Genomic DNA, 14,280 nt, shown 5'->3' with positions numbered 1-14,280 from the left:
AATGGAACACGGTATATCTGTTATTCATTAATTTCCATCAAAATGAATATTAAAAATGTTATTATTGCTAAATTATGCTAATTGAGGTTACAAAAGTCACTATTAATAAAAAAATAAATATATTAAGTATTAAAAAAAATGTGAATTCGTAATCATTTATTTTCAAATCAATCTTAAGATAATTACTATATTATTAGACATGTATTATAATTGTTATTCACTCAACTCTAGTCTTTGGCACAACAAATAAAAAATAATAATTAATTTACGCTAAAATTTTAATTTTTCTAATATCTATCTTAAACAACGCCATCTATCGACATTGGAGGACACTAGGTTCTTATTTGAAACTATAATGCGGTCATAATTCGGTTACTGCTTCTCCATTCAGATTAACCACAGCTATTGCATGTTCAGAAGGCGGTCGCCAACAAGGAATTTCGGCATATAAAGGTTCGGAAGTCGTGTTGTCTATAACATCAAGTTTTGCCTCGCATTTCAAAGCTTCAATAGTGTAGTCCGCGACCGACAGCGGTCGTTGCCTTAGTAGTTCATCGTCACATCTCATAGATGGCGTTACTGAGCGTCGTGTTTGCATGGTACCGAAATCGTGGCTTCTTCGTGGCAAATGATCATAGTGGCATTCTAAAATCCCTGAAATAATAATAATACAATTGAATATTGTAAATATGTATATATAATAGCTTTTTATGTATGTGGTAAAGTAATAAATTGTTCTTACCTCTAAAATTTTCAAGCATAACTGGTGAAATGGTTTGCACGACAACGGGTCTCATAAATTGTTTTAAATTTCTGTCCAAAGTTGAAATAGGTTGGTAATGACATTTATCCAAATGCGGAGGATCTAAAACAGTGGTACTATAAATATTAAAAAAATATATTGTGGCCCATGAGGGGATCGAACCCGCGACCTTCGCGTTATTAGCACGACGCTCTAACCAACTGAGCTAATGGGCCGATGAAGTTTTTGATGAAATTTGGTATTACAAATATTAGTTGTCATATTACTGAAATAAGATCTCGAAATTAATAACTTTTTCTTTACACTATTATTTTTTCTATACATACGTAATATATTTATCATATATTAGGTAATATCATATATTTTCTATATATTAGGTAAGACAAACAAGTATTGATATTTTTTTCACACGTAAACAATATAATTATTATATTATAATGTATCGGTAGTCAATAAGCAAGCTTGTATGAATTATTTATTGGATACTAACTAGGCTATAGAAATAATACAATATTTCTGAAAATCAGCATAACGTACCTGGTAATGGAGTATGGAATATGCTTCTCACGTACGGAGGAGGAACATCATTGTTATCGATCATACCTTGCATTCTGATATCATTCATTTTTCTCACATCATCGTATCTAGGCCTTTTACACCTCTCTATCATCACAATGACGATTGCTACTGTGATGACAGCCATCATCACACCGCCGGCTATACTTATCACCGATATCAGATCCATCGACGTGTGGTCTTTATCTTTTTCACTCATAACTGAGGTGATGTGTTCGGGTTCTGTTAAAATATGAAAAGTTTCATCTTCAGGTGGCTCCTGAGTTGTTATTTTATTAGGATTAAACATTTTTGTAAAATTCGTTTTAGTAACGTTAGCCTTCACTGGTTTAATAAAAACTTTAATAGGTTTTTCTGGTAATTTTATTTTAGGTAGTTCTTTTGTCACATTAGTATATATTTTTAAAATACCAGTTTTATTTTTTCCTTCGTCCTTTATAAATATCTGTTTTGGTATTTTACTTATTGAAGGTATAGTTGTTATTTCGTGTGACATATTTGTATGTACACTTTGTTTGTTAGTTGAAAGTTTAATTGTTAAAGAGGTAGAAGAATTCAGTTTTTTAATATCTCCATTCGTCGTGCTCGGCATGCTGTTAGTTGTTCTACCGGTTGCCGTGGTTGTATTCATAATTGCCTTAGTTACAGTAGTTTGTTTATCAGTAATGGTTGTATTTAAAAGTATTTTCTTTGATGTGGATGTTATATTTTTCCGAGTTGTATTACTTTGTGGTAAGTTAGCTGTTGTTTTCGGAGAGCCCAACGTTTTTGCATTGATTGTTGATAGTACTTTTATAGTAAATGGAGTAACGGTTGATACTTGTGATGTCATAGATTTAGTGAAGCCTTGTTCAGTTCTGTTATGGAATATTAATGAAATATTTGTTTTCTTAGATAAATATGACGCAGTCGTTAATGCTATCTTTTTGAATGTTGCATGTGATACTGATGTAGGTATAATAGATACTATAATAGTTCTTGGTGTTGTATTTTCTGAAATGGCTTCATTCTTATTAGTTGCACTCTTGACTTTTGTATTTAATAGTTCATGATTATTTTTTACTTTATTTTCAATAAACGTTGGTTCACCTTTTTGTGTCGGTCTTATCCATATCTCCTTTGGTTTAAACTTGATCGTGGTTGAGTGAGTTTTTGTAGTGCTTTCACGTTCTCTTGTACTATTGTAATTTGTTGTTGTTTCGTTTTGCGTCGTTAAAGTTGTCGGTATTTTAGATAAGGTTGTGCTAGAATTGGTAGTAGAAGTTGCTGTTGTCGTAGTAGACGTGGTTGTAGTTGACGGAGCAATAGTAGTACTAGGAATAGTAGGAGAACTTATAGGAGTCGTAGGAGATTTAGCTGTTATTGGTATTTCCATCATTGTCGAAGATACATGCTCAGTATAGAAGTTAATTGACGTACCTTCTATCGGAGTTTCTGTTCTATTATAGATGAAATTAGCTATAGTTTTTTTTGGTACTTCAGTTGTCATACTTGACGTTGTTAGTTGTGTAATCAAACTGACATCTACAGGGACTGTGGTAGTTTTTAAAAGCAAAGTTGGTAAAGTTGTCGCCGTAGTTTTAGTACTTTTTGTTGATAAAGTCGACTTCGTGGTAGGCTGTGTAATTGTTGTTATGGGAGGAGTGGATGGAGTTGTGGGAATTTCTGATATTATGGCAACGCTAGTTGTTGATATGCTAGGTGTTGATACAGTAGTTGCAAACGTTTTAACAGAAGACTTAGTAGTTGTTAGTAATTTCTCCATCAAAGCGGGTGGTACTGCAATTGTAGACATGCTGACTTGACAACTGTAAAGGAAACAATTATTAATAAGTATAGGAGTGAAATATAGTTTAAAAAACTTGAGTGTTATTGTGTTAAAGTTTTATATTTATATGACTTCAATTGTTGACTTTTAAGGAGTATATATTATATAAATTACATTATATTTAAATGATATAACTTTGTACTTCAAATGCTAGAAAAGAGTTACCACTGAATTTGTTTGTTTCAAGTTATTCGTAATATAATCTACATTCCGAACCCGTGGCAGCTTTACGTTTAATATGATTCTGTATAATGACGATTCAAAAGTCTTTGCAAATTCCTACTTGAATAAAGTATGTTTTGATTTTTATTGATACTAATTATTATAAATACCTAATCCGTTTGTTTGTTTGTTTTTTTTTTACAAAATATATTTTTGAATGTCATAGAGAGCGTGAAAATTTTTGTGAATTTTAAAATAATAATGCTGTTTTCGAGCTGATTGCTACTTTTACACCCGATAGCTTACTAAATATAATAAATTAGTATACATTTCCATAGAAATATCAATATAAAACGTTTCTTTGACAACTGGTTGGAAACAGTTGCTGGGCTATTAGTCACGGTTCAAGACAGACATCCATTTATAACAAATATTTATTTATGCATAACAACAAGCGATTACACAACTCACAACGACAAGTATGGAAGCAGTATGGAAGTTGCTGTACTGCAGTTCCATCTAGCAGCAAATTAAAACAAATCTTATGGTATAAACTTCTCTATATACATTACAATAGGTTTCACGGTAATTACACAGATGGATTTCAAAGTCTGTTGATTCCCAAGAGATCTATTAGTTGTTACCAATTTTATAATGATATTGTTATTATGTATCTATAATAATTACTATAATCTGTGTCTGTGAGATGTTGTTATTATATACCAAAGTGGGAACCCACCTCTCACCTTGCCATCCGTCCTCACAATCGCATTCCCCTGTAGTTGGTGAGCATTCACCGTTGAGACATTCAGAGCAATTGTTTACGCAATTCGGTCCCCATTTGTTTGGAGGACAATCTGAAAGGTTTTACTGTTTAATAATCTAGTACTGATTCATGAACAGGGTTCATTGAACTTTCAATGCTTGGATACGATATTTAGTTGATTGTATTCATTCGTAACTTGCCAATACCTGTAGTAGTAATTCAAGCCCAAATGGATGGTACTAGTTACTGAAACACTTTTGTCTAATTGAGGAGCTAGGGCTACATCGTAATGTGCATATTTTTTTTTTACAATACAGTTATTTTATTGTTTATTATTAAGAAATATATATTTTTTAACAATTAATGATATTTTGCCGTGTATATACAACGAGGGAGTAGAAAGTACATTGTGATGTCTGGGATAAAGCTGGAATGGTTGATCTATCTATATATGTATAGAAAAAAAAACATGTCCTGACTGATTTATCATCGCCGATCGTAAACTATTAAAGTTATGGCCATGAAATTTGGTGAGGGGGTCGTTTTATTGAGTAGACACTTACTAAGGAAGGAATTTTGGAAATTCTACCCCTTAGGGGGTGAAATAGGGGTTATAAGTTTGTATGAAAGTCCGCCATTTTTGTAACGTAGAAACATAAAACTTTATTTTTGGGGATACTGATTAAAAATGAGTAAATATGTATTAAAGCTTTATTGGATATTCTACCCTAAGGGGTGAAATACACACCAACGTGGTTTACAAAGAGGTCTTAAATTTAACTACGTAATTACTCATTTTTAATCAGTGTCACAAAAATATATATTTCATTGTTTTAACTTAAAATATGATTGACTCTCATAAAAACTTTCAATCCTCATTTCAACCCCTCAGAGGTAGAATATTAAGAAATGCTTAAATACGTATTTACACATTTTTAATAAGTAACACAAAAATAAAATTTCAAACTTCTAACTTAAAAAATTACGGACTTCGAGACTAATCTATATAAGAAATGTCAACCCCTATTAAACCCCTGAAAGGTAGAATATCTAGAAACACTTAAATACTTATTTAATCATTTTTATTCAGTAGCCCAAAAATAAAGTTTCATGCTTCAAACTTCAAAAATGACGGTCTTCCAGACTATCCTATATACCAAATGTATGACTTCCATACAAACGTTCAACCCCTATTTCACCCCTTTAGGGGTAGAATTTCCAAAATTCGGGTGTCATGATATTTTAGTTTATAAGTATAAAGACTAAAATATTAGTTTTATGCTTCTAGTCCTTAAAATGACAATACTTTCAACAACTTACAACCTTTCACCCCCCTTTTCAACCCCTTACAGCACTTTTTCCATTATATCCTTTCTCAGGCTCTAGACTATTTGTGTGCCAAATTTCATTTAAATCGGTCCAGTAGTTTTGACGTGAAAGCGAGACAGACAGACAAGGGGTATCAAGAGAAAGATATTTGATTGAATTTATGGGACTTCTTAGATTTTAAGTTTATAACGTATGTAAGTTTCGAGTTTGTTTTTCCAGAATATGTAGCTCCACTGGTAAAAGCGTCAAGATCGAACCTATGTTTATGGGTTGATTACTTGGGTGACTATAAATACTTATTTTTAGGCAGGACATAAGCACGTCCTTCGACCTGTTTAAAATTAAAAAATAAAAACATGGAGAATAATTTACTAAAATATGTTATAATTTGATAATACTTGCATTAATTGAGAATTCAATAAGTTTGTTTTACGTTTTTCATTTAAGATAAGTTATATTGTAATTTGTATTTCATATAAAAATATTTATTTAAAAAAGAAATTTACGCATCTAATAAAAAGAAAACATTTAAAAGGTCTTTGAAAAAACGGAATCTAAGACCGCATAGTTTAAACGAAATGTTTATTTTTGAATATACCCTGGGAACACCCATATCCGGTCTTTCCGTTGGGGCAGATTGGTACACAAGAGACGTCCTTCATCTTGTAACCTGGACAGCAAACTGCCACCTCTGCTGTGCGTACTTCAGTCTGAAAAAAAAAACAAAAATACTATATTAGTAAATTAAAAATAGCTGTATCCCCAGCGTTGGATTTACACTAGGGGCACGCTGGTAAATTTAGAAGTTTAAAAAAAAACAAATCGCATTATCAAAATATTAATAATTAAAAAATATATATAACAAATTTTCGTGTACGAATTAGTGATTTTATTTATTTAAAAAAATTGTATGGATTTTCAAAATTTCGATAACGGAGCGGCATTTGTTACAGCGCCTAGAGGCGACGCGAAGAAGAAGGCGGCACAGCTTATCAAGCTCATAAGCCACACTCAAGTGAAATATATAAAATCAATTGGTTGAGTAGCTTAGTCATCATGGGTTAACAAACAGAAGAACATAATAACTATCGAGTTTATAATATCTGATATTATTAATCATATATGATATCGTATTATGTTGTCAAGTACTTAATTATTGGTTGGTATGTATTGCAATCCGCAATGTCTTTTTTAATGTGTGTCTTATACGTCTCGAACAGTAATAGGCGTGCTATTACTGTTCGATGACACTACGTCAGAAATCTTCATGCATAGCTTTTGTTTTTTTTTTTGGTTTGTTCGCGTTCAGAAAACTGGCGCAGACTTTGTTCATCAATAATATTCAGTAGTATTTAGTTACAATGATTATAATATTTTGACTATGACCTTCTTTCTAAGGTTTTTTCATTAATTTTACATTTCGCAGTTCTTAGCTATTTATGTCTAACATTAATAAACAACTATTAAAATCGATTGCCTTACGTTTTCTCAAGGCTTTGTGATAAGTATAATCGATGCAATTCTAAACCATATAACATTATATTAAAAATAGTTTATGCCATTTTATGATATTCTTGTCGTGAAAATTTCGTATATTTCGTAGGTAGTATATTTCCCATTGGTTGGCTTAGACCAGTAGTTCCCAAACTTATTTTTCTCGGGGACCACCTATTGGCCTGTGTCAGTAACCTCAGTTTGAGAGAAACACTAAAATATGAACTAAATTTAAATTTGTTTAATATTAGTGCTTTTAATTCTATCCTTAGTAACCCTACAAGTATTTCAGCAATTAAAATCTATGAATTTATTAGTGATTCTCTCAAACTGATGACGAAAAAAAAACCTTTGGCATCAAATATTTATAGTGGTGATCAAGTTCATGTCTGAACGAGCACTAAGCATTGTCGGGCGGATAGCGCTTTGAAAGTCTGTACACGAAATTGTACGTAATATCGAATACGCAAGTTTGGACAAGTAACAGTCGTTTGCCTTATTAAAATATTATCTGCTTAGTTAGGCACCGCCTACGTAGACCCCCAGCAAGTCTCCCGTGAATCCCTGGGGGTCCACCTGGACCACTTTGGGAATCACTGGCTTAGACATTTGTATTTTTTAAACGTTTGGCTTTTACTCCACTACGGGTTAGTAGTTATGTAACCGACATTCATTTTTTTTTGGATTTAACCGGGCTTTTTATCTTTATTTAAGATTCAAATGCCCCAAACTCTGAGCCATATTGGCTGCTTCAAATTATAAATTAATTCGAAAGTTGTTTACGTATTTAGCAAATAATATTTTTATAAAATGTGTTCTATTTTAGAATATTTCTACAATTCAATATTTTAAATGAAGTCAAAATAAATATATTATACACTTATTAGAAACACTATAAAAACAAATTTCTTCTGAATATAACGTTTTCTTTCTAAGAGAATTTTAGTGATGTACCTCAAGTCTAGTGAGGTCGCGCATCTCAGTACTCCACTTGGAGCATCTAGGTGGCATGGAGAAGCACCACTCGTACGTTCTGATGGACATCGGCGCACGGTACTTCACACGTTTCGTGATGTTGTATCTGTAATCAGAAGACAAGTAAGCAAGTCTGTTGTGTTGTATGTAGGTAGGCTATTCAATCACAAAGACGCGACTGTATACTCTTTTTTTTTTTTGTATACTCTTTTTTTTTCGTTTTTGTTATAATACTTCAGATAACGTTCATTTTTTATTTTTAAATTCAGATAATGTTTTTATTTTTAATTTTCTTTACATATTATTTTAAGTATAACAGGATAAAAGAAAATAAGGTTAATATTACAACGAAATCATAATTTATAGTATTTATAATATAAGTTTAAACGGGCAAATAGTATTCAATAAAATGAAAAAACATAGCTTTTATAGATATCAGCACCAGTGATATTATGCGTCAAATATATACAATAATAGCTTTATTTTTTAAACCAAAAGGTACTGCGTATTAAATCAAATAAATAATATTAGATCCACCGGTTAATGTCAGCACAGTAACTTTAAATTTCTATTAAAGGGATTAATTTAATAGTTTAAATTACGCTTTCGTTGTAATCTTTTGTTTTTTTTTTATAATATAATAACTTGGAGAAATGATTAAAAAATATATAACTCACTTCTGCTGCACCATGCATACATTCGGTCCACTTAAAGCTACCACCTCCGTCACCACCAACGTCACCACAATTGTCACAACACACCATATTGTTTTTGAAGTTCTTTTCCATGTTTTATTTGAAAGCATTTTCACTCGATTCGTTTTCCATCCATTTCGTCTTCACTTCACCGTTGTTACATATTTTCTGCTGAAATTTTATATTAATTTATTAATAAATTACAAAGACTATTAAAATCCCGTACTATAAAAACTCACTTTCTTAACTAAGCTTGGCTTTATTTTATGCAATAAAAAGTAAAACTCGAATGATATAAGTTAATAATTGTTCGTATTATGCCAGTTAATAATTGTGTCAGTTACGAGTTACGACACAAGAGTATATGAACTGATATGACAACGGTTGGGGACAATTAAGACCCCTCATCCTGAGTTAGTTGACCTCGTGTGTGAGTGGTATGATATAACTTAGGTTCTATTAAATAATCCAACGAGGTCTTAATCAATTAAAAAAAAAAGTTTTTATTTTTTCTCTTCCAAATTCAAATGAATTGTAATGACAGTATTTGTTTTTAATTTTAAATTTTGTTCCAGTATTCAATATCTTTTTTTGAACAATACACTGTTTGCATCTGTGTGAGTGATATAATTGTGTTTTAATTTGAAGTCTTCTAATTTACTTTAGTGTTAATGGAATGCGGTACAGTTTTATGTGGAAAATACTGGGTCAGGATTCGATTAATCTTTAAGGACGTAAGTTAAGGCGTAAATTAAAGGGATATGGGCAACTCAGAATGTTTAGAATAAATAAAGTGCTAAGTGACCTTTCCTTAATGATATTGTGCAAAATGTCGTTTGTAATTAACGGTAAATTATTTATCATTTTAAGGAATGATTATTTTTTTATATGTTTTATTTTTGCCTTTTAGTGTAGGTCTGGAAGCGATTAATAGTTTGGAAACCTTCAGATTTAATCTTGAAAGTTTTATATAAATGGAATTTAAACCATTTTGTAATATATCCGAAATGACTTTTTGCAGAAATCGTTTAAAATTAATATATCATTAATTTTGAAAATTATTAAAGGCCTACAATCTGCAGTCATCGGGAAGTGGGCGGACATCAGTCAGTAAGGCCTTCATATTAATGCTTTAGCATTAAATCCTTAACATTAAGGCTTTTGATAAATGAGAAACTATTGAACCGATTTGGCTACAAAAAATAATTCATTCAATAAAAAAATTGGGTCGTAATTATGCATAGTCAATTTTAACATAAAGCTACCACAGGTTCAGAATATAGTTTATACCGAGTAGAACGGGCAAGGACATTAGTAATTACTCTATTTATTCAATAAAAATTATATAAATTTTATAATCACTCTATATCCATAAACGAATACTAACTGAAAGCTCTATCATTTATATAATCGTAGACTACCTTTTTTTACCTAGGCAACACCATTAACGCTAGTCTGTATAGTATTCATAATAAATAAATTGGGAACATAGCGTCATATAGTATTTGTAGACTAATATTATTGTCTACAATATTTAACCTTTTTTAATAAGTAATATAAGTGCATTAAATTTCTGATATATCTGCAGTTTTTATCCGACGGAAGTGAGATAAATTTTTTAATTCGTTTGTCGGGTACGTTAACTGCAATCGAATAACAACCAACGTAAATTCAACCTAAAAGTAATGCAATAGAGTCTAATATATTTTAAATGTTTTTTAAACTAATGAATTTACAGACATCGTTACAAAATTGCTTCATTTTTTACATATAACCTTAATTCACTTTTTTGCGTATATACGCAAAAATACTATGCAATAATAAAACGAATAAAAATGACTATATGTGTTTTGTATACATATTTATATAGATAATTATTTAATGTACATTGTAATCATGAAAATGCTACACTTACAAGCATATAGAAGAATACATCATATATGTCTATCTGCTCCATGGATTAATCCGTTTTAATTGTGGTCTTATATCCGTTTCATTTAACTGTCATCTTTGTTGACTAGTCCAGAGCCCTCATTAACATCAATCGTTGAAGCGTGAACCACACTAAAACTACCCTCTATACTGGTCATTTAATTAAAAATAATTATCCAAATCGGCCCGATAGTTCCTGATGCTCGAGATGTGAAAGCAACCGTAATAGGGATGTATTTTTGGTTAATATTTCATACTTATTCAAATAGAACGGTCCATAAACGATTTTATAACTTTACATTATAAACTTGTACAAACACTATCCAGCGGAAATAGCTTGTAAAACTGCGTCGTTTAACTTCACTATGTATTTTATAAATGCTACGGAAGCAGCCGTCTACGAAAGTAGCAAGTATTAAGCTGCTTTTGTTGCATTTATACAATACTAGCAAATACTACGAGTTTCGTTTTCCTAGCACATGATAACGGCATTTTATGTTTCGCAATTTGATCCTCCATGACCGGATTTTGGTATAACTTTAAAGATTAACCACACAGGATATATTATAAGTTCGTTTTTGTGTAAATTTATTTACTTCCTCGGTCTTATGTTAGGTTGGGATATAAATTAAAAGGTTTTTTAGGGTAGGAGCAATGTATTTATTTAACTTAAGCAGTTATCGAATATAGAATTAAAAATCCATGTTAAATGGTACTATTACATATGAAATTAGCGTCTCAAAATTTTCGTTTGTTGGGCCACTTTGATCTGAAATATAATATCTCCTCTTTGGTTAAGAATTCCAAATTCAAATTTATAAATTCATTTAGCTAGTACATTTGAGTTTTGGAAACAGTCATTCATTTGTTTTTTTTTCTCATTATTTTTTCTTTGGCGTCGTTAATTGCCGCACAATGGATAACATGAAATATCGGTATATTTACGAGTACGAGTTCTACCGTGGCACCAGTGTTACAGAAACAGCTCGAAGTATTAATGTGTACGACAACGCAAGATATACACACACTGCACAACTAACAACCACAGAGTTAGATGAGCTACAATTGGAAAGTCTGCGTAATCCACCGTACTCCCTGCACCTTACCCCAACAGATTACAATTTTTTCCTGAATTTGGACAACTCTTACAAGAAAAAAAAATAATTTCGATGCGGCAGTCCAAACTGCCTTCAAATAGTTTATTGATTCTCGTCCCCATGGTTTTATTAGTAAATGGAACTACTTATGAGATGGCAAAAGTGCATAGATAACAACGATGTATATTTTGATTAATTAAATATATTTTACAAAAAAAAAAATTACTCTATATTCCTCCCGTACAAAACGCCAATTTCATATGTAAGGACCGACTATAATGATGCCTTATTTAAAAAGAAAATGAAGCTGATATTGTCATGATTTTTTAAATATAATTTTAATTGAAATAATAATATTTAGTACTGCTTTGACTTTTAAATACGTTTTTTTTAATTGAAATAACATGTGTGAAGTATGATTATTGATTCGGTTATCGACACCGTGTTGTGGCACTCCCGTCACTTCCGTCTCGTGGCGTGGTGAGGCGAGATGGTACTGCCTGGCACGGAGAAGCGCGGGATTTTTAACTGGAGAGAAAAACTGAGGACGAAGGACGGATTTGCTGTTAAAGTTATAAGTAATATATGTATCGAGTTGTTTTAATATAATGGAAGTCAATGTGATGTGAGTTGTTTTATTTTAATATTTACTAAAACGAAATGTGTGCCAAGATAAAAAGAGTTACGAATTCCGACACGGTCATAAAATGAAGTTAAATTTACCGTCTTATTTACTTATTTATTTCGTAGAACACGTTTGTTTATCATAGTAGGTACGATAATACAAAAAGTGATGAATGTTTCATGATATTGGGTATTGTTTTTCTGACAAATATTATCACACACATAAATTGTGGCAGTCTCATGACGAACGATATTGTTTAAATGGTATAAGTATTTAAAGATGATCTGTGCAATTTAAATGATATATAAAACCATTGTGACGTGACCTGCACAATAATTACAATTAAACACGCGTCATCGTAATTCATAATCATCAATCGATGTACTAGACTACTATGGAAGCTATAAAGGTTCTCTCACACTTGCTATATTAAGAGAAAACTTAAATGTTTTCATATTCAAACAGACGTCGACGACGTAATTTGACGCTGAGAGTAAAATTAATGACTTGAGCAAGCTTTATGGGTCAGACGATGCGCGTCCAAGTAAAGCGTAATTATCTTAATGTGAAACCATTTGTAAAGCTTCAGCCAAAAGTGTGCGTTTAAGCGTTCCACTAATTTTACACATATATTCTTACAAGCACGTACCATATTCCTCATGTTCGACAATCTAAGCAAGACAAATTGTTTTGATATTGAATAAAATAATTTTATTTTATTTTTATTTATTTATCAAATTAACAAAGATATCACTTTGTCCGTTTGGAAACGCTGGATATATCTAGAAACGACATTAATATCGTAATATAATTTATATATGTACCAGTATATATGTGTAGTAATTTCGGGTTGCTAGAATTAAATGTACTGTATAAACAGAATTTGTTGTTACTATTAGACAATCAGTTGTTTGATGAATAAAAACAAAAATTTGATGTATAAAAAAGAATTTCGGCCGGGGCTTCGATATTTAAAAAAGAATTTGATATGGATAAATTATGATATCTTTGTCTGAAATAAGTTAGAAATAGCTAGAAGCGACACTGATATCACGTCATATATGAATACTCGTACATCTTGGCTTCCTTAGTATATTTGTATAGTAAATCGGGTAGCTAGAATTACATTTAATTCTAAATGGAATGGGTTGTTACTATTTCGCATGCGTGTATCAATTCGGTGACAGGATGCGACAGGATGTTATCAATGGAGGCGACGACCTCTTTCTAAATTGTCAATGTTAACTATACTATTATTCAATATCATTATAAGTATCGGACATTGAATAATTTTGCTTTGAGTGTTTTATTGAGTATATTATATTTATTTTACTCCAATTAACAAACTATTTACACAGTAATTTATTGAATGTACAAAGCAGTATTAGGTGCAACACTTTATCGCTAAAGCAGCGATCGCTTCCAGGCAACCTAGAGGCACAATAAAAAAAATTAAATGAACTTTTATTTATAAATGATGTTAAATAAAAATCACATTAATTAAATTCATTATACACAACTTTTCATACTAGCTATGTAGACTAAATTTTATAGGTGAGAGAATTAAATAACTCGAAACTGTTTTAGCTAATCTAGTGGTAAGGTGATTTTAAAAATATTTCAAACAAAATATAAAACAATTTTACCAGTTTGTCAATATAGTACTTATATATCACTTATGTCACGATCATTCAAAGATATACACATATACACAAACGCTCACACTGAGACATATACGCAAAGACACACACTAGTTAAGGGCTTGTTTATAATACTTTATTTATTTTATTTTCTTTTTTAACTTTATTTAAAGAAATAGAAAATACTTCGCGTTTATTCAAAAGATTTTTTAAGAATTTTCGGAACACAGGTTTTGTTTTGATTTAATTTCATTGTAAACAAAGTCAATTTCCATTTAGCGCGAAAATGATGAAACCTTATTTAAATATTATTTTTATTGGCAAATAGTATTAGTTCAATTATATTTGGAGTTTGTCGATACCAATATATTTTAATTTTGTTTACGTTTTACATTTTT

General features: G+C 31.0%; 1 protein-coding gene and 1 non-coding gene across 5 annotated transcripts; both read right to left on the bottom strand.

Annotated features, from left to right (window-relative positions):
- Positions 1-143: 143 nt before the first annotated feature.
- On the bottom strand, positions 144-8,940 carry Nima (Nimrod A). 4 transcript variants are annotated; one of them, XM_064215432.1, is made up of 9 exons: positions 8,828-8,940; positions 8,571-8,759; positions 7,873-7,999; positions 6,023-6,134; positions 4,069-4,186; positions 2,429-3,147; positions 1,301-1,561; positions 743-865; positions 144-654 (listed from the first exon to the last, which is right to left on the bottom strand). In XM_064215432.1, the coding sequence occupies exons 2-9, from the start codon at positions 8,696-8,698 to the stop codon at positions 362-364; spliced, it is 1,881 nt and encodes a 626-aa protein (XP_064071502.1). In that variant the 5' UTR covers positions 8,699-8,759; positions 8,828-8,940; the 3' UTR covers positions 144-361. The 4 variants fall into 4 exon arrangements, with proteins under 4 accessions (XP_064071502.1, XP_064071503.1, XP_026489194.1 ...); XM_064215433.1 differs by having other exon boundaries at positions 2,759-3,147; XM_026633409.2 differs by having other exon boundaries at positions 1,301-3,147.
- Positions 905-978, bottom strand: Trnai-aau (transfer RNA isoleucine (anticodon AAU)). Its single transcript has one exon. It is a non-coding gene; the product is annotated as a tRNA-Ile (tRNA).
- Positions 8,941-14,280: the final 5,340 nt, after the last annotated feature.

This window comes from Vanessa tameamea, chromosome 7, assembly GCF_037043105.1.
Source record: "Vanessa tameamea isolate UH-Manoa-2023 chromosome 7, ilVanTame1 primary haplotype, whole genome shotgun sequence".
NCBI lineage: Eukaryota > Metazoa > Arthropoda > Insecta > Lepidoptera > Nymphalidae > Vanessa > Vanessa tameamea.
This window is presented reverse-complemented; position numbering and strand designations above follow the sequence as displayed.